The 26,034-nt window shown below is 41.2% G+C and overlaps 1 protein-coding gene across 1 annotated transcript; it reads right to left on the reverse strand.

The window, feature by feature from the left end:
- LOC138978159 (lysosomal amino acid transporter 1-like) lies at positions 1 to 26,025 on the reverse strand. Its single transcript, XM_070350820.1, has 8 exons — positions 25,901 to 26,025; positions 20,623 to 20,832; positions 18,393 to 18,522; positions 12,368 to 12,458; positions 7,869 to 8,056; positions 7,390 to 7,476; positions 5,581 to 5,751; positions 1 to 4,992 (listed from the first exon to the last, which is right to left on the reverse strand). Exons 2-8 carry the CDS (start codon positions 20,817 to 20,819, stop codon positions 4,837 to 4,839), a joined length of 1,020 nt encoding a protein of 339 aa, XP_070206921.1. The 5' UTR covers positions 20,820 to 20,832; positions 25,901 to 26,025; the 3' UTR covers positions 1 to 4,836.
- Positions 26,026 to 26,034: the final 9 nt, after the last annotated feature.

Genomic DNA, 26,034 nt, shown 5'->3' on the forward strand with positions numbered 1-26,034 from the left:
TGTGAATATGTGGACATTCAATACAAAATAAAACAAAGGAAAAAAACTAAGAATTAAGTGAATATATTTTCTTTACATCCTGTTTCTGAGAACAAAAACATTTCAAAACAAGCAGTTGTCTCTTTCACTAAAGCAGATCTCACAAGTGTGGAGAGCGAGTTCAATTCAAATGCAATTTTAACAAACAAACTACTCCAGTATAAAGGAGTTAAATTCAAATGCAATTTAAAAAAAAATCTACTCCAGTATAAAGTATCTTTCGGATTCAAATTCTGTTTCTGAGGAAAACACCTCTACAAGGTAAGACGCTTTTGCACCGAGACAGATCTACTAAATGTCATGTGGAGAGCATGGGTGTGTGTGTGTGTGTATGTGTTGGCGTTTTTGAGAAAAGCACATTGCTATATATATACGTGGGTCCTCAGAAAAGCAGGTGCAGGACTGTCAGTGCTTGACAAAGCCCTTTTCTGAGAACAAACCATTCAAAACAACACAAACCTTTAAATTTAAACGATTATAAAATCTGGAGAAAAAAAAGTATGCACTTTTTCAGTGATCAAATCTTTTCTCAACAACAAAGGCAAGGTTCAATGTGTGTTTATGCTATGTTTTAACAAATGAAATGTTTTCTTCTTGCACTTTTTCACTGTGATCAAATCTTTTCTCAACAACAAAGGCAAGCTTTAATGTGTGAATGCTATGCTGACAAAAAATGGAATGTTTCCGTTAAGGCAAAAAAAAAAAAAGTCTGTTTACAGTAACATAGGCCAAAAAAATAGGGTTGGTAGGCCGGGATTTTAAAATTTTTTTTGTTTTCTTCTAAAAAAAACTATATTTTTAAGTTATTTTGCCAACAAACAAAGACTTTAAAAAAAATAAAAAAATTTATTTAATTTTTTTTTCTCTCCCAAATGCCCCCAAAAAGTCTAGAGTCGCGCGAAAAAATAGGGTCGATCGGGATACCATAAACAGACTATTTTTTTGGGGGGGCCAAAGCATGCGTATAGACAGGCAAGTCCCAGACCTAGTGTAAAAGCCAAGATTAATTGTGGGAACAGTTGCTAGCTGCTAACATTTAATTCACAAACTATGCTTGGTTATGGCATGGAACAGTACATGTACTTCTGGTTAGCAAAAACTAAGAAAACAAATAAGCATCTTCAGTTACAAATGAAAACTACAGTCTAAATGAAAAAAAAACCACACAAACATTTCTCACTTAAAGAGCAAATGCATGAATAAAATTGACTCATATCTAAAAGATGCAGGAAAATTGGATGCACTGGCGAGAGATTTATTTCTCAGTCAACTTTGTGTGCAGACTCTCCTCGGTGTCCGAACACCCCCGTGTGTACACGCAAGCACAAGACCAAGTGCGCACGAAAAAGATCCTGTAATCCATGTCAGAGTTCGGTGGGTTACAGAAACACGAAAATACCCAGCATGCTTCCTCCGAAAACGGTGTATGGCTGCCTAAATGGCGGGGTAAAAAACAGTCATACACGTAAAATTCCACTCGTGCAAAAAACCACGAGTGTACGTGGGAGTTTCAGCCCACGAACGCAGAAGAAGAAGGATGCACTGATGATACTTACCTGGAAAATCGGACGCATTGATGATACCTCTATCTCAGTGGCGGCGTCAAAAATAAGTTAATGCAGAAAATGTACAAAGCAGTGAGTAAATATCTTAAACTTAGGTACAACAGATTTGATGCCCCATGTGTACAAAAATCAAAATTAAAAAACACCCATTATAATTATTTCATACAAGTATAAAATGAATACCGTCATTAACGACATCCAAAATGTAAAAGACACAATATACTGGAAAGTTAAACAAGCTAGATTATGAATTATTACATGTTTTCTTTTGACATAAAATACACATTCCATGTACATATTGCAGAAACGAATTCACACAGCACATGTAACAATAACTTTCTACTGAACAAATACGCACACACACAACGAAGGATGATCATTAACTGGTTGAATAAGAGTACAAATATTGAACAGGAAAGGCAACTAACAAAAAACAAAAACAAAAAAAAGATACATGCTGATTTCTGCAGGCACCCTAACATTGGCATGTACATGGGATTATATAGCTATTCTGATGGACACGTGGGGGGATTCGGGGGCTGTGATTGGATGGTCTCACACATCCCTTTTCCGATCATCAAAGCATAACGCTACGAAAGTTGGCCATTTTTGCCGATATCCAAACGATATCAGCAATAACAAAGACGCATGGTTCCGGTTTCTTCCACGTGTATAAAGTACACGCATACCTCGCCAGGCTTGTGTCTGTGACTAGTCGACAGACGATGCCATTTGCTTTGTGTGTGTTTTTGTTGTTGCTTACTGTACATGACATACATTACGTGTAAAATCCAGTTCTTTAACTGGCAGCAAACCTTGCAAATTTCCAGAAGCTGCAATCTGAAGCGACCTATCTCTGATTTTTGCAGACGATCTCTCCAATCACCAATGTTTAACACAAAATCAGCAAACTCTCCTGTCACATAGAACGTCCATTGTGTAGTGCAATGTTGAAATGAAGTTACCGGTCTGAAGCATTTCGTCGTTTCTTCTGAGACAATCCTTGTTCTCTTATCATCTACAGATTTACCGCAGTCTTCACCACGCGAATTCCCAACAGAAGTCAGACTTTCGAACATACAATCTACGTAGGCAAGCATGATACGTCATAACGTCATATGATTCCTAAGATATTGACGTAATGCTAAGCATCCGGTTATCTTGAGTTTTCTCCGTAATACATGTCCGTGGGTTTTTCAATGTTCGGTTATTTCCGTGGCTTCATGCAGAAAGGAAACCGTCGTCTGCAATCAACGACATGGACCATTCTGGTCCTTGTTGCTGACAAAAACATGATTTTAACACAGAATGTAATGTCAGAATAGCTATATAAACGCTATTGTGTTTTCATCGTAGCAATAGGGTCCGATATTTAGACTCGAACAAGTATAATGCGACTCGTCTTCGACTCGTCGGCATTATACTTGTCTCGTCTAAATATCGGGCCCTATTGCTACGCTGAAAACACAATAGCTGTTAATGACTGACAGAGAGAGAGAGAGAGAGAGAGAGAGAGAGAGAGAGAGAGAGAGAGAGAGAGAGAGAGAGAGAGAGAGAGAATTGAATTGAACTTTATTTAACAAGGATTAAGATTTAAGGCTACGCCTTTTCTTACAATCTGTCCTTGAGAGAGAGAGAGAGAGAGAGAGAGAGAGAGAGAGAGAGAGAGAGAGAGAGAGAGAGAGCAAAGAACAAATATATTTCAGACATTTATCGAATTAGAGCCACTGTATGACAACTAAAAAGAACAGCTGTTGAAGCTATTAAAACACAAGCAATAACTGAATTAAACATTTCGAATTTGCTGTTTGAAATCTAATAAAAACCCACATCATTTGTGATTTTAAAAAAAGGCTGTTTTAAAAGCAGTTTTTATTTGTATTCAGAAGTCCAAGATAAAAAACACCCACTGTCATAGCAAGTGGGAAGCTAAATTACAGTAAACTGTAGCTCACAATCAAGTAAAACAGACAAAACACAAGGGATAAGGCCAAGAAAAAAAAAATTGTCTGTTTCTGGTCACCCGACCGACCCTAAATTTCGGCGCCGACCCTAAACTTTTTTTTTCCAACCTCAAATTTTTTTTTTTTTTTTTGGTGGTAAAGGACAGGGTGAGAAAATGAACAACAAAAACGTGTGAAAACGAAAGTCTGCTGACGATTTGTAAATGTGTTGAGTGTCTTGTCTCTATGTATAGTGAATCCAGTCTCTTTGCGCGATTTTTAAAGTTAGTTTTATTGGTCTACATTTGGGGTAAAAAAAAATTTACAAAAAAAATTAAAAAAATCCCGACCTACCGACCCTATTTTTTTTAGCCATGTTACCAGAAACAGACAATTTTTTTTTTGGCCTAAGAATCCTCACGTGGGATAAACATTCACTGAATGTGACTAAATCAGTAAATGTAAACAAATGATGCTAGCACATACCTGGTTTTAAGTTGAGAGAAAACAATTATTATTCACACACTTGACCCCTGATAAAAATTCCCCAAATACATGTATGATGTCAAACTTGTCAAAAGTCAAAACATAAAAGCCAAATGACTGTAAAAACATGTTCTTCTGGACGAGTCATTTTGTCTTGTTCTCACTCAATCATGCACATGTAAGTAAAATAAATCTCCTTCTGCCATGAAAGCAATGACTCGAAGAACAAAATAACTTTTTGCTGACATGATCTACACAAACCTTTTCATGATGCATCGGTTCTCATTTCAAAAGCAGCATTTTTTCATAGACTATCATGTGTACACATCCACATCCACGCTGAGACACAGATTCAGGCCGACATAAATACTGACACTAGTGACAGAGAGAGGTTGACACACACACACACACACACACACACACACACACACACACACACACACAACTTTGCCCGGGCATGGCATACCCTGTTAACCTGAGTATCATTAAAAGAAATGTCTGAATCTACACAAATTTTCCATAAACAAAACAAAAACAGAAACAAGTGCTAATTTCAGGGAAATTGGGGGGTCTCAAGAGGGAGTTCCAAGGTAATTCTTTTCAATGGAAAGACCGGTCATTGGCGCATCTTCAGGCTATAAATACTATCACACAGGCAAAAACAGACGCACATAATCACACACATACATTCAAACAAGCGTGCTGTGCAGAAGGGGTTACTGGTTCATTATTTCTGCTCAACATCGCATATTGGTCATTGCACTGATGAAAAAAACCACCCTTTTCGTCGCTGGGGTTTCAGGTTAATTATACCTGCCTAGCGTCCCATACTGGTCGTATTGTTGATTCAACAGAGGGGCTTCTTCGTCGATGTATGCATCACTTGGTGGGTTCACATCCACCTCCTTGTTAAGCATCTCCTGCAGCAGATCCTTGTACTTGTTGATTTGGTATATAACCTGAAATCACGTGTCAAGGAAAACTTCTTCTTCTTCTGTTTTTATGGGCCGCAAATTTCACATACACTCGTGTTTTGCACAAGTAGGTTTTTAAGTGCAGTGCCATATAGTCAGTCTAACTCTGTTTTCAGGGGATGCATGCTGGGTATTGTCGTGCTTCTGTAACCTACAGTACCAAACTCTCATAAAGATGACAGGATCGTTTCTGTGCGTACGTGGTCTTGTCCTCGCATGTACACTCAAAGGGGGTGGAGGAGGTGGGGGGGGGGGGGGGGGGGGGGGTAAGGGTTAAAATGGTGGTTTCACTGTGCAAGAGATTGTTCACCGTTGGATTGAATTCAAAAAACATTGCTACTATACACACAAACACACACACAGACACACACACACACACACACACACACAAACACACACAAACACAAACACACACACACACAAACAAACACACAAACACACACACACACAGAGACACACACACACATAACCACACCCACAGATAGACAACTTTTGCCCTTACACTGATCCATGTGCATACAAACATGAGTAAAAAACACAACAAACAAACTATTAGCTGGGTTGAAAGGATACAAAGCAGTCCATCATGACGATTCCCCAGCTGCCAACGACCCAAGGTAGATGTTCTATCAAGTAGTTTTTGTCCAGTGAGTACAGGAAAATGGCCAAACCGTACAGGATGTTTCCCACAATGCACAGGATAAAGGTCTGGCGTTCAAGCCCTGCCACCTTCTTGTACTTTTTCTGTCAAAGAAATAAAAAACCACTAAACTTTAAGGTTAAAGTTGAGTTTGATTGAGCTGTACATAATCAACACAAGCAAAGAAAGACAAAACACCTGGGCAAAGTAGCAGTACAATTCTGACCAGTGCAATTTTTAATGGAAAGGAATAAAGCAGAACAGATTGAAACCTTCACAGATGCTGAACCAACATTTCTGTAAGATCCAGACAACAAAGACTCACAGATATACGGGTATAAAGAAGACAAACATGTATAAAGATGGATGGATAGACAAACAGACACATGGTACCCCCCCCCCCCCCCCACCCCCCCTCCCTGCGAAAGCGTCTAACACCCTGAACCCCCCCCCCCCCCCCCCCCCAGCCCAAAACACATCCTCACACATAAATTAATCCAACAAACAGGCAATTGAACCTCTGTCACCCTACCCTACCCATCCCATCCCATCCCATCCCCCCCCCCCCCCCCCCCCCCCCCCCCCCGAGAGCATGGAGCAGTATAAACAAAAAAGATTGTCATCATCAACAATCAAGCATTCGTTGATGACACAACCATTTGTCGAGGGTAGCGTAGGCACCCGGTCTGCTCCCCGCCTAAAAAAGGCCAGTGCCGTTCCGTCTTCGAGGGACTGCGTGGGTTCCATTTCGGAGTTTTCCTTCTCCTAGACGAGTTTCCTTCCATGGATGGTGAGCCTCCTCTACCCTCGTTTTGAATTCAGAGTGGTCTTCTCTTAGGATAGCTGCCTGCCAGGGTTGACGAGCCTATCCTGCCCGGCTATTTGACCCATAGCTGGAGGTTGGTTCGTGGGCACCTGGGCGTTTCCACACACCGGTGGGCCCGCATGCCGCATGTCTAGGGGCCAACCTCCTCCGAGTCCTTGTAGTCTAGCCTGGGGCCTTGCGGTACCCAGTTTACGCCTGTCGCCGCGATGGAGGCACTACATAGGGCTTGTTGTGGAGAGGTTATTGTACTGGCAGGAGAGACTGACGCATTCTGCTCTCTTTTCGCATTGTCCTAAAAAGGACAGACGGTGCTAGCCAGCGGTGAGGGCTGAAAGCGAGAAGTGACAAGCACAAGACACTTCGCCAACACACTAGACACGTCACACAACCGTTTGGCAGGCAATCAAGCATTCATGATACAAGATACAAGATACAAGATACAAGAAATTTTATTGTCCTCATCAATACAAGGAAATTTGGCATGTGTGTGGCAAGACATAATACACTGATACATAGACATTTACAAAGCAACAACTGAAGTTCAATATCAACACACCCTTACGCACACATACCCACTACTTCAGACACACAGGCTACATGTGCCCCTCGGACGTACGCAACCCACAATTCACCCAGCCATACAACTCCACATGCACTTACTCATTCATGCAGCACTCTAGCGCCCGGCCATGCACAACTCACACACTGGAACCCTCGTACGGCTACATATGACACCCGCACAAACATTACAGCCTCAAACATCGTACTAGATCTACAACTAACAAGCATACATCCACTATCAAACACCGAATACATCATCACACATTACATCATAACATATTGCATTATTGCATTATAACACACGCACAAACATTACAACTAACAAACATTCATGACGCTGCAAAAATATACTCACATTTTTCAATATCTGAAATGTGCGTGAACCAGCGTAGAAAAGAGCAGAAACGACTCCAATTATATAGCCTGTCAATTCTTTCACGTCCTGGGGAATAAAAAGACACATACTTGTGAAACGGTGAAGAAAATAATCACCGAACAGTTAGTAAGGTTTTCTCTCTATGATTTACATGGGATTGTGAGCCGGAAGGACTATTAATATGTAGGTCTGTTACAGCATTCAGTGATCAGAAGAAACTAGTTTCTAAAACACTCTTTTTATATCGCTGCTGTTGACTTGATTCAAAATGTTGTTTAGATTTCTGAATAGCCGCAATAATATCTACTACAACACTGATAAAAACAAAAACTAACAGCAAAGTAAAGTGTCCACTTTTCAATGATTAAAGTCTTTAGTTCTGATACCATGGCTTGGTGACAGCTTTCATTCCAGAATCATAACCAGGATCAGATCCAACAAACGAAAAATGGTCTTACATGGAAAAAGGGTATCAGTGGTTCCGCAGCAGTGGGAACGTCAGCAGTTAGCAAAGTCCTGGAAGTTCTTGATCCTGGTGCAAAGCTGTCGGCATCCCCCGATGACATCAGCCTGTTAAGTGGCGCCGTCAATGACAGGAGACCCATAATGCATAGCACCAAGGATCCGTTTTTCAACGGCCCGGGATCTGTTTCAAAACAAGAAAGGATATACTGTGCACATACGAATGTAAAAAGCCAAGTCAAAGAGTCATGCAAGTATAAAGAGTCAAGTAAACGTTCCATAAATGTTATTTTTCTTTCTTGATTCTATTTCTTCTTGTTTATTTAGGCCTAAAAAAAAAATAGGTGTGGTTACGGTAACCCGACCTACCCTATTTTTAGGGGCCGACCCTGTAACTTTTTATTACATTTGTCAAAACAAAACAAAAAACACAAGAAAACGAGTGCAGAAAACGCAATGAAAGCGAAAGCGCCCGAGTCGCACACTTATTTCCCTGTCAAGTAGGTTTAATTTGTACACATTAGAAAAAAAAGTTTAAAAAAAAAAAAGTGATTGCCTACCTACCTACCCTATTTTTTTGGGCTATGTTACCGTAACCACACCTATTTTCTTTTTTGGCCTTATACTGTGCAACATCCAGCAAATGCTGCCAGCCTGTCATATCCACAATGATCAGCTGTGTGTTTCTTGAACAGTGTTCATCACAGAGGAACAGACAGTTACTGAGTTATTGCTTCTTTTCACTGAATTAGCAATCGTGTTTTTTTCGGCCATCCAGCACTGATATGACAAACAACTTCAACAGTAATTACCGCGCAAATGTTCTTTTTACAGAAGAATTTATTTTGTTTGGGTGTATGAACAATGTTAAGGTAGATGTGGTTTTGGATTTTATCATTTTGTTTGCAAAGTTTTATATTTATAAGAGTAAGTTACAAGAGACAAGGCCACTGTTAGAAATATTTTTAAGAAATTCGAAATACAGATTTGAAATAGAAAAATATTCCAGTTTGAATTCTGGTAACATTACCAAATTTGTAGAATTATGGTCCCCATATGAAGAGTTGGTTAGGTAGTACGCTAGGTTGTGCAGAGATGTGATGATTTGCGTATATAATAATAATAATAATAAATGAGCATTTATATAGCGCAACATCATAACTTTACATTTATGCTCTTTGCGCTTGACACATTTAAAATTAAAACACAGTTATACAAGCATTTACATCTACATTCATAGTCAACAACGCTTAATTAAAAGCATACACCATCACACATACATTACAAAAGATTCTTCCACTAACTAAGTAATAAAAACATGAATAAAATAGGTAGTAAAAAACAAGGAAATACCAGCTGAATACCCTTAATCAAACAGAACATGTTATCAACAATGCTGAAAACAGTCCTAGATGTTTACATACATTATCACTAAAACAACAAATACACTACATGTAGCCTACTGATGGACTGAGAAAACAAAATCAGGGGTTGTATTTCTTGAAGAGGTGCGTTTTAAGTGCTCGTTTGAATGCTTGGGGTGACTGAGAGTGGCGGATGTGAAAGGGGAGAGAATTCCATTGTGTGGGTGCGCAGAAAGTAAAAGTGCGTTGTCCGTATGTTTTGGTTTTGGTGTGTGGAATGGTAAGGATGCGACAGTCAGAAGAGGCACGGAGTTGTCTTGCTGGAGAATAGACGGTGAGGAGTTCAGAGAAGTAAGCAGGAGACGAGCCAGAAAAGAAGTTAAAGCAGAGGGTGGACAGTTTGTAGTCAATGCGGGCTTGAATAGGTAACCAGTGCAGTGTGTGAAGAAGTGGTGTTGCGTGATCTCGTTTTCGTGCTTTGAGAATGAGGCGTGCTGCCGAGTTTTGGACTTTTTGTAGTTTATGCAGGAGGTACAGAGGACAGCCAGAGAGAAGAGAGTTGCAGTAGTCAAGTTTAGAAAGAACAAAGGCACAGACAAGAGTGTTAGTTGTTTGAGAGGAGAGTGTGTGGCGAATGGTGCTGATCTTACGAAGCTCAAAATAAGCTGCTCTACAGACTAAAGATATATGTTTGTTAAGGGTCATGTCAGATGAAAGGGTGAATCCAAGGTTTCTAGTTGATGGTGAGAAAAGAATGTCGGTATTGCCTATTTGAACAGAAACAGGTTGGGGAGAGGGAAATGTAGTGTTCTTCTTTTTGCACAGTAAGACTTCAGTCTTAGGCCAAAAAAAAAAATTGTCTGTTTCTGGTCACCCGACCGACCCTAAATTTCGGCGCCGACCCTAAACTTTTTTTTTCCAAACTCCAAAATTTTGGGTTTTTTGGTGGTGGTAAAGGACAGGGTGAGAAAATGAACAACAAAAACGTGTGAAAACGAAAGTCCGCTGACGATTTGTAAATGTGTTGAGTGTCTTGTCTCTATGTATAGTGAATCCAGTCTCTTTGCGCGATTTTTAAAGTTAGTTTTATTGGTCTACATTTGGGGGTAAAAAAAAAAAAAAAAAAAAAAAAAAAAAAAAATTCCCGACCTACCGACCCTATTTTTTTTAGCCATGTTACCAGAAACAGACAATTTTTTTTTTTTGGCCTTATCATCATTCAGCTTGAGTTTGTTATCGACCATCCAAGATTTAACATCAGTGATGCATGTCTGAATGGTCTGGATGGCGGAATGTGTCTCTGCAGGGGGACTGGGTATATATATATGTGTTTTTGCTTTGATTTTTGTTTGTTTGTTTTTTTGTTTGTTTGACAGTATTATTAACTGACTGTATTATTATTAAGCAGGTAATACGTCCATAATGTCAAGTATTGTAATCTGCATGTTATGTTAATTAAGCTCCGGCCTTACTTGTAGGCGAACGGTATGTTATATGTCCGTCTGTCCGTTATGTCCTAATCTATATATATATACGACTAGTGTCTGTGTGTCTGTGTGTCTGTGTGTCTGTGTATCTGTCTGTCTGTGTATCTGTCTGTGTATCTGTCTGTGCGCGATGCACGGCCAAAGTTCTCGATGGATCTGCTTCAAATTTGGTGGGCATATTCAGGTAGACCCGGGACACGACACAACCTGGTCGATATTTCAACACGTGCTCTCAGCGCGCAGCGCGGAACCGATTTTGGTTCCACCTCAGCTATTTTGGTTCCACCTCAGCTACCCGGGCCCCCATACCGACACACCATAGCCGCTACACCACATCACAACGCCAAAGTTCTCGGTGGATCTTTTTCAAATTTGGACACCGTATTCAGCTACACCCCGGACACAATATCATCGATGAGATATTTCAACACGTGCTCTCAGCGCGCAGCGCTGAACTCATTTTCGTTTTTGTGTTCATTTCACCATTATAAGTAACTCTTCCTTATCTTCTCCAGTGTTTGGCGTTTATCTCCCTTCCTTCGTGTGGCTTTCCCGTTCAGTTCTAAGTTACTATTACTATTTTTAGAATGTACTGCGCTGTCCACTGCGCTGTCCACAACGCTTCCCTTGCACCCGTAAGTTGTTCTTACTGTCAAAGTGAAAAGGTCGAATCAATTTATAGCCACGCGAAAAATACACTCTCACCTATCTCTATATATTTATAGATACAGATATGCATATATATATACGGCTTCTCTGTGTGTGTGGGTGTTTGTGTGTGTGTGTGGGCAAAAACCTGTGTATTGTAGAGTTCTGTTTGTGATGTGGTCTAGCGGCTTTTGTCTGTCTGTATGTTCTGGCATGTGAGAAGCCACAGCAGATAATATAGGGCCAAGAAATAAGCTCTAAAATTCTCAATCCCGTTTGACAGGACTTCGCCTTCAAAGGTGATTGTGGTGAACCGCCACGCTGTCTGTCTCTGTCTCGCGCCGTTCACCCCAAATTCCCGTTTCTGAGTAACTATTTTTAGAATGTCACTGCGCTGTCCAGAACGCTTCCCTTGCACCCGTAAGTTGTTCTTACTGTCAAAGTGAAAAGGTCGAATCAATTTATAGCCACGCGAAAAATACACTCTCACCTATCTCTATATATTTATAGATATAGATATACATATATATATATATATATATACGGCTTCTCTGTGTGTGTGTTTGTGTGTGTGTGTGTGGGCAAAAACCTGTGGATTGTAGAGTTCTGTTTGTGATGGGGTCTAGCGGCTTTTGTCTGTCTGTATGTTCTGGCATTTGAGAAGCCACAACAGATAATATAGGGCTAAGAAATAAGCTCTAAAATTCTCAATCCCGTTTGACAGGACTTCGCCTGCAGAGGTGATTGTGATGAACCGCCACGCTGTCTGTCTCTGTCTCGCGATTCACCCCGGCGAAGCCGGGTATTCCTCTAGTGCTGTATATATATGTCTTGTATACTTGCCATTTACATATTTATTATAAATGTTGATGGATGAATGATGATACATTGTAGACGGATGAATGTTATTGATTAAAAGCCCCACAATGATGTGCTTGGCAAAAAAAAAAAAAAAAATTTTTTTTACTACATCAAACGCAAAATCATGCAACTTACGCTCGGGTTTTTCCTTGTAACAATTGTGATAATAAACAACTTGCATGATCAAAATCATATCCACAAAGACGAACCAGCCCGCAAGGAATTCCTGCAGAAGAAAAAATGAATCATTGAAGGCACCTGTTTAATGAACCAAAAGAAAAGATGGTTCTACCAAAGAAATAGATGCTTTCACCAAAAGAAAAGATGGTTTGAGTGACAAAGAATTCATGTACCAAAACAAAATTTGATCCGCTAAAAGAGTTGCTGTTTGAACAAAAAATTAAATAAACTGGCAAAAGAAAATATACTCAGGCAAAAGAAAATATAATCAGGCAAAAGATTGACTACTTCAGGCAAAAGAAAAATCGTTTCAACAAAAAAATGGATTGTCATTCACCAACACAGTGAAACACAGTGTGAGTGATGGTCATTGTTTTAACTCACTGATTTCGCTTAAGCAGAGGTGATTTGTGATCACAAATTCAGCTGAATCAAGCAAGGACACAGATTCTGTCAGTTGAAAATGGAGTTTGAAGGTGGAGAGATGGATTTTGAGAGGATCAATCCAGTGAGATTTGATAATGATACGTCAGTGTCCAGGGGCGGAGCAGTTAAGCCAGAGGGGGGGGGGGGGTGTTACAACCTGGGGTCCAGGGGTAGACTTCTCGTGGGGTACATGGGCAAGGCCCGGTTGGGGGGTCTGGGGGGCTGCCCCCCAGAAGCTGAAGAGTTTTAGTTATTTTATGAACAATTTATGGCTTATCCTTGACTTTAAACATGATCAACTGGTGTCAGCAGCCACTCATTATTTCTTTTAAAGTTAGTGTTATTTTTTACATTTAGTCAAGTTTTGACTAAATGTTTTAACATAGAGGGGGAATCGAGACGAGGGTCATGGTGTATGTGTGTGTGCGTGTGTGTGTAGAGCGATTCAGAGTAAACTACTGGACCGATCTTTATGAAATTTGACATGAGAGTTCCTGGGTATGATATCCCCGGACGTTTTTTTCTTTTTTTCGATAAATGTCTTTGATGACATCATATCCGGCTTTTTGTAAAAGTTGAGGCGGCACTGTCACACCCTCATTTTTCAATCAAATTGATTGAAATTTTGGCCAAGCAATCTTCGACAAAGGCCGGACTTCGGTATTGCATTTCAGCTTGGTGGCTTAAAAATTAATTAATGACTTTGGTCATTAAAAATCTGAAAATTGTAAAAAACAAATTGTTTTTATAAAACAATCCAAACTTACGTTCATCTTATTCTTCATCATTTTCTGATTCCAAAAACATATAAATATGTTATATTTGGATTAAAAACAAGCTCTGAAAATTAAAAAAATTAAAAATCATGATCAAAATAAAATTTTTGAAATCAATTTAAAAACACTTTCATCTTATTCCTTGTCGGTTCCTGATTCCAAAAACATATAGATATGATATGTTTGGATTAAAAACACGCTCAGAAAGTTAAAACGAAGAGAGGTACAGTAAAGTGTGCTATGAAGCACAGCGCAACCGCTACCGCGCCAAACAGGCTCGTCACTTTCACTGCCTTTTGCACTAGCGGCGGACTACGTTCAATTTCATTCTGTGAGTTCCACAGCTTGACTAAATGTAGTAATTTCGCCTTACGCGACTTGTTTATATTTTTTTTGACAGCTGGGGGGGGGGGGGGGGGGGGGTCCAGAACCCCTGTAACACCCCCCCCCTCCCTAATCCGCCCCTGGGTGTCTGACAGTGAGCCACCAGCTAAAAGAAGACGGGGAATTGGGAAGCAGTGGACCAAAGACCGAGAATTCACATCGTGTGAGAAATCAGCGATCTCTTGTTTCTAAAAGTACACTAAACTTTATATTTGTTGCTGACACTAGCTATTTTGTTGTTAAAATAATTCGGTTTTTTTTGTTGAGAATTCTTTTGCAAGTCTCATGTCTTTTTTTGGTAGAATCAATCATTTTTTTTCTCTAGAATCAATCGGTTTTTTGCTAGAAGCATCTATTTCTTGGGTGAAAACATCCGATTTTTTGTTGGAATATCTTTTGCTAACTAAGCAATTCTTTGGGTCAAAGCATCTATTCTTTTGGTGATTTAATTTATTGCCATCATTAAATCAAATCAATGCTGCACACACACTTATATTACATCATAGACCCTTAATCCTGGACCGCCAACTTGCTCTCTCTCCGCTCTTTCTCTCTATTGCGAGGTAGCGGCCTCTCGCATTTAGGAACCTACGCTTACATGGCCTTTCAGAAATCAGGGGGGATGTCATATCCGGTGTCGATTGTAAACATGGACGAAGTTGCTGAGGTAAGTTCTGAAAATGCTAAAATAAACTCAGCTAAAGTACATATATGGAACATGTTTTTCGATGTGTTTTGTTAAGTTTACTTTGGAGTTTGGGAAAATCCAGTTCATTGTCACCTCCCATTGTCACAAATAACTGGAGCGTGCTTTCTTTTCACTGTCTTCGAATCGCTGGCCTTTAAAACCGGACGCTAAGCGCCCCTGAAAGTCGAGCGTTATAACCTCGAAGGGTCGCGTGACGAGTTGGCGGTCCAGGCTATTTGGTCTATGGTTACATGCATATACACACACACACATGTTGTATCCTTGTTCCATATTAATATTATTATTATTATTGTGATCATTTTTATGCGCCTAATCTAGATATAGCCCTAGGCGCTTACATATTAATTTACATATTAATTACTGCCGTTTGAAATGGAATTTTTTACAGACAGACAGACAAACATACGTTATTTACACACAATACATAACGCATTCACATCGGCCAGTAAAGCTCAGTAGCCTATTAGGCGAGCATTCACCTTTCACGGCCTTTATTCCAAGTCAAACGGGTATTTGGTGGACATTTTTATCTATGCCTATACAATTTTGCCAGGAAAGACCCTTTTGTCAATCATGGGATCTTTAACGTGCACACCCCAATGTAGTGTACACGAAGGGACCTCGGTTTTTCGTCTCATCCGAAAGACTAGCACTTGAACCCACCACCCAGGTTAGGAAAGGGGGGAGAAAATTGCGGCCTGACCCAGGGTCGAACACGCAACCTCTCGCTTCCGAGCGCAAGTGCGTTACCACTCGGCCACCCAGTCCCTACCATATCAAGCCAATCAACCCTATCCAAATAGACGAATTCCCGAAATAACTCAGTCGGGTTTGTATGTGTTGTGGAAGAGTGAATACCCTTGCTTTTAGTGAGGCAAACTTTCAACACATGCTCCTTGTCCACGTGTTTCAGACACATCCCTCGCTAGTGGATGGCCGTAAATTTCACATGGGAAAGTTTGCCTCAATTAAAGGCACAGTGCAGCTCACAGCCTTCGTTTTTCGTTTTTGTTGCAGCTGAGTGCATTTACAGTTCAAAAATCCTCCTATGGTAGTAAAACAAACCCAAAACTACCCAACGACGACATCTGTGAAGCTCGACAGTTTCTTGTTCACGCGAGTGCATAAATTAACCTAGTTATTACGTGGTGTTTGGTCGGAGTTCGATTCAACTGAGTGATTCCGGCCTCCATTTTGTTTTACACAAACTCATGATGACGTCTGACATAGTTTGCTAGTGACGTGTCTTTTTGTGCATGATGTGGTGATCTACCTGATCTAAATTTAGATCCAACAAGAAGGGCAAAGCCCATACGACTCACATGCTTGACCTTGACATGACCTTGACCTTCAGGGTCAAGGTCAAATAACTAAACCTAGCAATGACATCATACACTAAGAACTGCTTTACACATTTTTCCTACCAAAATACATGTGACCAAGGTCAAGGTCATCCAAGGTCATGCAACACAAAGCTGTTAATTCAAGACATAGGAAGTACAATGGTGCTTATTGGCTCTTTCTACCATGAGATATGGTCACTTTTAGTGGTTCACTACCTTATTTTGGTCACATTTCATAAGGGTCAAAGTGACCTTGACCTTGATCATATGTGACCAAATGTGTCTCATGATGAAAGCATAACATGTGCCCCACATAATATTTAAGTTTGAAACAGTTATCTTCCATACTTCAGGGTCAAGGTCACTTCAAAATATGTATACAATCCAACTTTGAAGAGCTCCTGTGACCTTGACCTTGAAGCAAGGTAAACCAAACTGGTATCAAAAGATGGGGCTTACTTTGCCCTATATATCATATATAGGTGAGGTATTGAATCTCAAAAACTTCAGAGAAAATGTGAAAAATGTGAAAAATAGCTGTTTTTTAGGCAACATTTATGGCCCCTGCGACCTTGACCTTAAAGCAAGGTCAAGATGCTATTTATGTTTTTTGGGGCCTCGTCATCATACACCATCTTGCCAAATTTGGTACTGATAGACTGAATAGTGTCCAAGAAATATCCAACGTTAAAGTTTTCCGGACGGACGGACGGACGGACGACTCGGGTGAGTACATAGACTCATTTTTGCTTCGCATGTGAGTCAAAAATAGGCCAAGACCAGTCCGAGTAAATTAATTCGTAAAAAAAAAATTGCAGTTCTTGACTCTTTGGGTGCAAGTCAATGAAACTTGGTAGTTCTTCTAACGGATAGCTGCTTGGGGTATGACTAAAAGCCCCAAGGGCTCCGTGCACCTGGATTTGACAAGTTCAGTACCTTTAAAGCAACCCATACAAACACCACACAGTTATTGCCAAACATCATCTATAAACACTGATGGGGTCTATGTCGACCAAAAGAGTGGGATTCCCTGTAGGTGGAGTTCCTGGAGGGGGATTCCCTGTATACAGGGAATCCCACAGGGTGGAGTTTTTCAATAAAACTTGCAAACCATACTCAAATTTCTAAGCAATATAAAAAAAGATTGAAAAACATCAAATTCTACCGATGTCGCTAAGCATCACGTGACTTTCAGCGATATCAGCGACACATTACAGGAACTAAATCCTGTGGTATTCCCTGTATACAGGAAATCCCCCTCCAGGAACTCCACCTACAGGGAATCCCACTCTTTTGGTCGACATAGACCCCATCAGCTCTATTAACCCTGTGTGAAATAGGAATCAGCTCTATTAACCCCACGTAAAATGGGCGGGGATATAGCTCAGTTGGTAGCGCGCTGGATTTGTATTCAGTTGGCCGCTGTCAGCGCGAGTTCGATCCCAGGTTCGGCGGAAATTTATTTCACAGAGTCAACTTTGTGTGCAGACTCTCTTCGGTGTCCGAACCACCCCCCGTGTATACTACATTGGGTGTGCACGTTAAAGATCCCACGATTGACAAAAGGGTCTTTCCTGGCAAAATTTCTTGGGCACAGTTAATAATTGTCTACCATACCCGTGTGACTTGGAATAAGGCCGTGAAAGGTAAATATGCGCCGACATGGCTGCAATCTACTGGCCGTATAAAATTTCATCTCACACGGCATCACTGCAGAGCGCCTAGAACTGTACCCACGGAATATGCGCGATATAAGACTCATTGATTGATTGATTGATTGATCTTAGCTGACTACTGATGGGTACTGACTACTTTGACTCTCGCCATCTTGACTGACCAGTTGCAGAGACAATTCAATTTTTTTTTTCTGTTCATCTACCATCATTGTTAGTCTCCCTTCCTTTACTGACCTGGCTTTTTTTCTCCTGATTTGTCACGGTCTTAAAAGGGGGGTACTAGTACTGTGGTGTCGTTCCCGGGCTTAGACAACAACAGAATCAGTTGGACTTGAATTCAATCAATCAATCAATATGAGGCTTATATCGCGCGTATTCCGTGGGTACAGTTCTAAGCGCAGGGATTTTTATTTTTAATTTTTAAAATTTATTTTTTGATGCAATTTATATTGCGCACATATTCAAGGCGCAGGGATTTATTGTGAAAATTGTCCATTTAGTGTGAAAATTGATGGTCCAAAGATCTCCTACATGACAAAACTATCCATATCAGATGATCACTAGGCAGGGGTCAGAACATGCATCAGCTCAAAAAAATATGCATCAGTGGGTGAAGACCCATGCATGAGACTAACACTGCCACAGTATCTGAAATAACCACTGTACCTGAAATAAGCCTTGGCTTGTCAGCACTGCTCCCAAAAAGTTGGTGGTGTCCCCTATCACCCAGCAGAACAGCAGCCCAAAGGAGATGGATTCTATATTCTTGAGGTTCCTGTGGTTTTTGATGATCTGACTGTAAAGAGCAGAACCGATGCTTACTTTAAGGCCAAAAAAAAAAAGGTCTGTTTACGGTAACATAGGCCAAAAAAATAGGGTCGGTAGGTCGGGATTTTTTTTTTCCCCAAAAAAAACCCCATATTTTTACGTTATTTTGCCAAAAAAACAAAAGATTTCCCCCCCCCCCCCCCCCCCAATGCCAAAAAAAAGTCTAGGGTCGCGCGAAAAAAATAGGGTCGGTCGGGTTACCGTAAACAGACCTATTCTTTGGGGGGGGCCTAAAGACAAATGGTACATACAAAGCAAAACATTCTTTTATTTACATTAAAAGCAAGAGACACAGCCATCAAAATTCACTTGTGAAAACACCAGCCCACCAACCCATTTCATCCCTGAGCTAACCAAATGTTGAACAGTACGAACCCTAATTGGTGTTCTCCCCAGTTCCGCCGGTAACTAAGCCAGCCAAAGTTTTGGATTCTGCCGGTGTAACACGAAATTTTTACTCCACGAAAAATTTACTCCGGAGTAAATATTTTGTACGAAATTCTTACTCCGAGTACACTTTTCGTACGAGAAAAGAACTCCCCAAGGCACGAAAAAATGACTCCCTCCACGAAATATTTACTCCCCATTTTTGTTACTTCCAGTAAAAATCTCGCACGCAAAAATAGGATGCGGGCGAAGGAATAATGCCAATAAGTGATCTCGCGCACACGAATGTCGCGCTACCCTCCTTCCACCCCTTCCACCACCAAGACTAACAAGGGACAAGGGAGTAAAAATTTCTTACACCTGGCATGGGAGGTTGAATTGCTCGTGTTGGGGTGAAGTAATTTATTCGTTATTTATTCGTCGGGGGAGTAACATTTTTATACGAAATGTTTACTCGGAACTCACCTGTCTTGGGGAGTAATTTTCTCGTGCAATGGGGGAGTGCTTTTTTCGTAAAGGGAGTAACTTTTTTGTACGAAATGTTTACTCCGGAGTAAAAATCTCGTGGGAGTAATTTTCTCGTGTTACACCGGCGTTACTCATGCAGATGCAGATCCACAGGGACACAGATTTATCTGTTTTGCAGTAACTTGTATGTTTCGTGGTACAGCAGTCCCTCTCGTGAACGGACACCCTTGGGCCGCATAGCAAAACTGTCCGTACATTGCAGGTGTCCGGTCACGGGAGGAGTGACAGGTGTCCGGTCACGGGAGGAGTGACCACACCACCCCCTCCCCCATACACTCACACAGAGACACACAAACAACAGGATTGAGTCTATGCTAACAGGGACCTATATATAGGTCTATGATGCTAATCACTTCTTGTGGCTACTAAGCAATAACAATAAACTCCTAATACTTCTTTAAACGTTCTGTAAAAATGATTTGTATAAAAAGTGGTTTATAAGTGTTGAAAAGAAGAGATAAAATAAATCCTGAGGGCAGTGAACACACTCACCATGCACTGACATACGAAAGCAGCCACACAAACACAGCACAGAGGAGCGTGTGCAGATGCTTTGCAAGAATAAGCTTGAAAACCAGTTGGAATAAATAGCAGCAGATAGAGCTGCATGTCATAATCATGTAATTTATTTTCTTCTTGTCTGGTTATATTGACTGCATGCCGATCATGTGGCATGGCAGTGACTTTTCACTCTTCAGTCGGAAATACACTGTACATAACACATCTCCCACTCTCCCTCACTAATGCTTACCCCAAGCCGTGACAACTGATGCTTGGAAATTGTGTGGAAGAGTACACCTCTCTATTTCTCTCCAATGCTCTTCCTGCTGACATGCAGTGACACCGGACAACCCACAGAGTTTAGCCAGCTACCACTCCCCCCCCGGTTTTTCACTCTCTTTCGCTCAGGACCTTCATCGACTGTGGTTTCTGTTGTTTACGTCCAACAGTCAAGAATAAAGAGCACAGTGCAGTTTCATGTTGGCATCTTCGCATGTACTCCACTCCTGACCCCACATCATAAGGTCTGAGGTCATATCTAAATCTTTTGTCATTATGTTATGCGCAGGAATCTTGGGATATGTTCACAAATGGTGCTGTGCTATTAAACTAGTAATCAGTTATGAATGTAGAGGGAATTGCAGACACTCACGGGATCATGACCCAGGCAAATATTGCGATAGAGAGCATGCCCACAGCAAAGGAGGACCACTGGAGAGGTGTGGACAAGCACTGGTCGAGATGGATCCAGATGTACTGGTTTCCATCCGCACAGGCTGTGTCATTGCCGCTTTCTGACGCCCTTCTGGATACTTGTCCGAAACTCAATGCATAGAATGCGCTTGCCATCCTAAGCAAAATCCTGAAACATAGAGTATAGCAACAGGTTACAGGTTATTTGGTAAACATTTTTTTTAAATGCAACTATAATGCAAAACAGTAGTGCAGCTTCATATCCAGAGCTGGATTCTTAGGCAATCGACAAGAAGAAGAAGATGCAAAACAGAACTACAGTACTTGTCTTACCTCAGTTGAATTTATCGATTGAAATAGAAAATGCTAAAATGATTTTGTGGAGATGAAACTTGGGAAAATAAACAATCAGGAAAAACAACAACTGGGAGGTCCAGCACATGGAAAATAAACATAATTTGTAGTGATTTTTTTTTACTAACTTTGGAGCAACTTCTATATATATATATATGGAAATACAAAAAGTCTACACATTCTTAGAAGTTTCCACATTCAAGATATTCAATATGTTGAAAAATATCTGAAAAACATTTTTAAAACAAGAACTTTTATCTTAGGTAGTTTCAGATTTTATTGTTTCATCTCTTTTTTTTTCTGAATCTTTACCAGTTGCACCACTAGGTAAAGTACAGCTTTCTGCGACTGCTATTACATGTAGCACAAACCTTGTTTATCTATTGTCTTCCCTGAAATCAGGAGCATTTTCACCTGACTGGGGAAACATTCAATTTATATAGATCTATTTGATAATAGTCCGACTCACTGTCACATGGGCAATTCTCACCTGAGTTCCATGATTTAATGAATTGAAACATTACACAGTGCGTGCATGACTGTGCTTTTACTATTGTATGGTAGTACTGGGTGGCCGAGTGGTAACGCACTTGTGCTCGGAATCGAGAGGTTGCGTGTTCGACTCTGGGTCAGGCCGCTATTTTCTCCCCCCCTTTCCTAACCTAGGTGGTGGGTTCAAGTGCTAGTCTTTCGTATGAGACGAAAAACCGAGGTCCCTTCGTGTACACTATATTGGGTGTGCACGTTAAAGATCCCACGATTGACAAAAGGGTCTTTCCTGGCAAAATTGTATAGGCATAGATAAAAATGTCCATCAAAATACCAGTATGACTTGGAATAAAGGCCGTGAAAGGTAAAGTTTCGCCTAACAGGCTTGAGGTTTGCTGGTCGATGTGAATGCATTATATATTGTGTGTAAAAAATGTTTGTTTGTCTGTCTGTCTGTAAAAAATTCCATTTCACACGGCAGAAATTAGTATGTAAAGCGCGGAGAGCACAGTTAATTGTGGTTCGCGCTATATAAGCTCACCATAATAATAATAGTACAGGTTAGGTCTAGCCCCTCAAATGAGAGGACTCCTCTACAAAAAGAGGACCTGTTATGTTGTCTATTAATAAAATGAAAGTATTCTTCTCATGAAAAGGCCACAGGGGCGGGGATGTAGCTCAGTCGGTAGCGCGCTGGATTTGTATCCAGTTGGCCGCTGTCAGCGTGAGTTCGTCCCCACGTTCGGCGAGAGATTTATTTCTCAGAGTCAACTTTGTGTGCAGACTCTCCTCGGTGTCCGAACACCTCCGTGTGTACACGCAAGCACGAGACCAAGTGCGCAGGAAAAAGATCCTGTACAGGGGCGGATCAGTTCATTTTATGGGGGGGGTTTCCAAAAGTATATTGTGAAGATATGGGTGCGGTGCGAAGCGCCGATCGAGCCGACGGCGCAAAGCGCCTAGCTTGCTAGGGGGGTCCGGGGGCATGCCCCCCGGAAAATTTTGAAAAAAAGGATGCAAAATGGTGCAATCTGGTGCATTCTGAGGATGATCATTACCAGTTTCAGGCAGCAGATTTTGTCACTGATTAATACCCCCCAAAAAACACAATTTTTTTTTGGGGGGGGGGCTGGGGGGGGGTTTCCGGAAACCCCAGAAACCCCCCCCCCCCTCGTCCGCCCCTGCTGTAATCCATGTCAGAGTTTGGTGGGTTATAGAAACACGAAAATACCCAGCATGCTTCCTCCCAAAAAGGGCGTATGGCTGCCTAAATGGCGGGGTAAAAAACGGTCATACACGTAAAATTCCACTGGCGCAAAAAACACGAGTGTACGTGGGAGTTTCAGCCCACGAACACAGAAGAAGAAGAAGATGAAAAGACTACCTGCAATGTAGGGACACTTGGAGTTAAAACAGCTGCCTGAACAGCTGTATAAACACTTTAAAACTGTCCTCTCCAGAATGCCCAGAGCTCTAAATAAGTAAGGCCAAAAAAAAATAGGTCTGTTTACGGTAACATAGGCCAAAAAAATAGGGTCGGTAGGTCGGGATTTTTTATTTTTTTTATTTTTTTCCAAAAAAACATATTTTTACGTTATTTTGCCAAAAAAACAAGATTTATTTATTTATTTATTTTTTCCAAATGCCAAAAAAAAGTCTAGGGTCGCGCGAAAAAACTCGGGTCGGTCGGGTTACCGTAAACAGACCTATTTTTATTTTTGGCCTAATGACATATAGATCTACTCATACATTGTGAAATGCAGTGCTGCACATGATACTGAAAGTGAGTGCAGTGTTAGAGTTGTACCAGCTGTTGCATCTACTGCCTCCGTAAGCTGATGTGATTTTTTTTACATCAAATGCTATAGTGTGTGTGTGTGTGTGTGTGTGTACTGAAATGAATGACAAAGGTGGTGGTAAGACGTCGGCCTCGTAATCGAGAGGTCGGGAGTTCGAATCCCGGTCGCTGCCGCCTGGTGGGTTAAGAGTGGAGATTTTTCCGATTTTCCAGGTCAACTTATGTGCAGACCTGCTAGTGACATAACCCCCTTAGTGTCTACACGCAAGCACAAGACCAAGTGCGCACGGAAAAGATCCTGTAATCCATGTCTGAGTTTGGTGGATTATGGAAACACGAAAATACCCAGCATGCCTACTCAACGAAATCGGAGTGAAGCTGACTATGCTCTCAGAGTATAGTGTGGGGAACCCAAATGGGCAAACGAGCTCACACGTAACCAGAAAATTCTGGAACGCTGAAGAAGAAGAAGAAGAATGACAAAGGACAGCTCAGTTGGTACAGAACTGGACTTATGATCCCTGGTCATGGGTTAGAATCTGGGTAAACTTTTTGCCAGACTCAGTGACAGTATAGGGATAAGGCCAAAAAAAAAAAAAAGGTCTGTTTACGGTAACCCGACCGACCCTAGTTTTTTCGCGCGACCCTAGACTTTTTTTTTGGCATTTGGGGAAAAACAAAACAAAACAAAAAAACCTTGTTTTTTTTGGCAAAATAACGTAAAAATATGGTTTTTTGGAAAAAAAAAAAAAGAAAAAAAAAAAATCCCGACCTACCGATCCTATTTTTTTGGCCTATGTTACCGTAAACAGACCTATTTTTTTTTGGCCTAAGATTTTCTATAGTCCTGTGAGGTTACCCTCTTGGAAATTCGGGCTGCTTTCTTACTGGGGAAAGTAAGCAGCCATACAGTACGGCGCTACACAATTTTTCTCTCTTTTTCCTGCATGTGTGTATTCATGTTTCCAAGCCCTGAGACTTTGCCTGTGAACTCGGGTTCTTTTTTTGTGCGCAAGCATGCATACGGGGGTGATCGGACACCAAGGATCAGAGTCTGCACAAAGTTGACTCTGTGAAATAGACCCTATCGGTATTCCAAGCTCTCGTAATCTCTCGCAAACTTCAGAGCATAGCAAAGCATGCGGTACAGCGATCTCGTGCGAGCTGCACAAGCCAAGGTTCGAAGTTCTCGCGATGTTCAAAGCATAACAAAGAGCGTGTCTCGCGAGAGCTGCTCAGATACCGAAAAGGTCTATACATCCTTCGTTGAACATGGGGATCAAACCCACACCTTCTTCTTCTTCTGCGTTCGTGGGCTGAAACTCCCACGTACACTCATGTTTTTTGCACGAGTGGAATTTTACGTGTATGACCGTTTTTACCCCGCCATTAAGGCAGCCATACGCCGCTTTCGGAGGAAGCATGCTGGATATTTTTGTGTTTCTATAACCTACCGAACTCTGACATGGATTACAGGATCTTTTCCGTGCGCACTTGGTCTTGTGCTTGCGTGTACACACGAAGGGGGATAAGCCACTGGCAGGTCTGCACATAAGTTGACCTGGGAGATCGGAAAAATCTCCACACTTAACCCACCAGGCGGCCGCGATCGGGATTCGAACCCTCGACCTTCCGATTAAGAGGCCGACGTCTTACCACCCCGCCACAGCGCCCGTCAAACCCACACCAATAGAGACAACTGGTTTTCAAGCCAGCGCTGCTACCAACTGTGCTATTTCCCCGCCCAATTTTCATCCCATTGACATGTCACGGCTGTGGCATGTAAAACTAAAAGACTTTGGTCTGCTTCTCTCTGATTTTTGGAAACAAAAAGTGGTCTGGCGGAAAAACGGTTAGTCCTGTATAGGACGCTGCGCCCTGGAAATCAGCATCACGTACACAAACAAGTGAAGTAACTCAGTGTAACCCAACCAAACCCTCAGGAAAAGTGATCTTTCTCTTTTAGTTTTACGACAGTTATTTGAGCTTCCCAAACTCCTGCTTTTCCAAAGGAAGGGCTGTCCTTCTGCGCTGCAGCATTATTTCTAACGCAGAATCTTATGGTGTAACTTTGGAAGGGAAATGCACTCTTGAGGGATTTTTTCTTCCCCTTTTAGTTTTAGTTTCAATTAATAAAGTCATAAAAATAAAAATAAAAATAAATCAAATAGAATTTTCTAAAAAAAGCCAAACCAACGTCCCTCCATTCCTAGTGAAAAAAACAGCACATTCCCTGATTCCAGTTATAGATCTCCATACCATCTAAGAGAACATGTTCGTGGCTGTGTGATTTGTAAACAAACAAAGTCCCATGGCTGCCTAACCATTTCTTCGCCCAGATGAAGCAAATTTTTGACAAAAAAAGGACAACGTCAATACATAGATATTCGCTTTGATCGAAAAGTATTGTGAGAACAACATAACATTCGCACGAAACAACCCAAACAGAACAAAACAACCAAAGCAACTGATGTGCTGGAAGTGGAAGTGGCCAAGCCAGAGTCAGAGAACAACGCTTGGTTCGAACAGGAGACTGGAGAGCAACGAAGTTGACACATTCACTTGGAAGCTCAACACACAAAAACACCACTTTTACCTCTGTCAGTTAAAATTGTATGCAGTCAGTGATCAAAACATATTATCAAGGTTTTGGTCACAATCAGATCACAACACTCGAAAAAATATACTGGGGTCCACAGGCAATCCCGTGACATCACCCTTGACCCCTGA

This window comes from Littorina saxatilis, linkage group LG10, assembly GCF_037325665.1.
Source record: "Littorina saxatilis isolate snail1 linkage group LG10, US_GU_Lsax_2.0, whole genome shotgun sequence".
NCBI lineage: Eukaryota > Metazoa > Mollusca > Gastropoda > Littorinimorpha > Littorinidae > Littorina > Littorina saxatilis.

Bases quoted from the DNA above. Each gene is read 5' to 3' on its own strand.
- LOC138978159 (XM_070350820.1), bottom strand. From the start codon at position 20,819: ATGGCAAGCGCATTCTATGCATTGAGTTTCGGACAAGTATCCAGAAGG. The intron at 18,523-20,622 runs GTGAGTGTCTGC...TGCTCTTTACAG, and splicing joins TTTGCCTGGGTCATGATCCC to TCAGATCATCAAAAACCACA. The intron at 7,477-7,868 runs GTAAGACCATTT...TTTATTCCCCAG, and splicing joins CACTGATACCCTTTTTCCAT to GACGTGAAAGAATTGACAGG.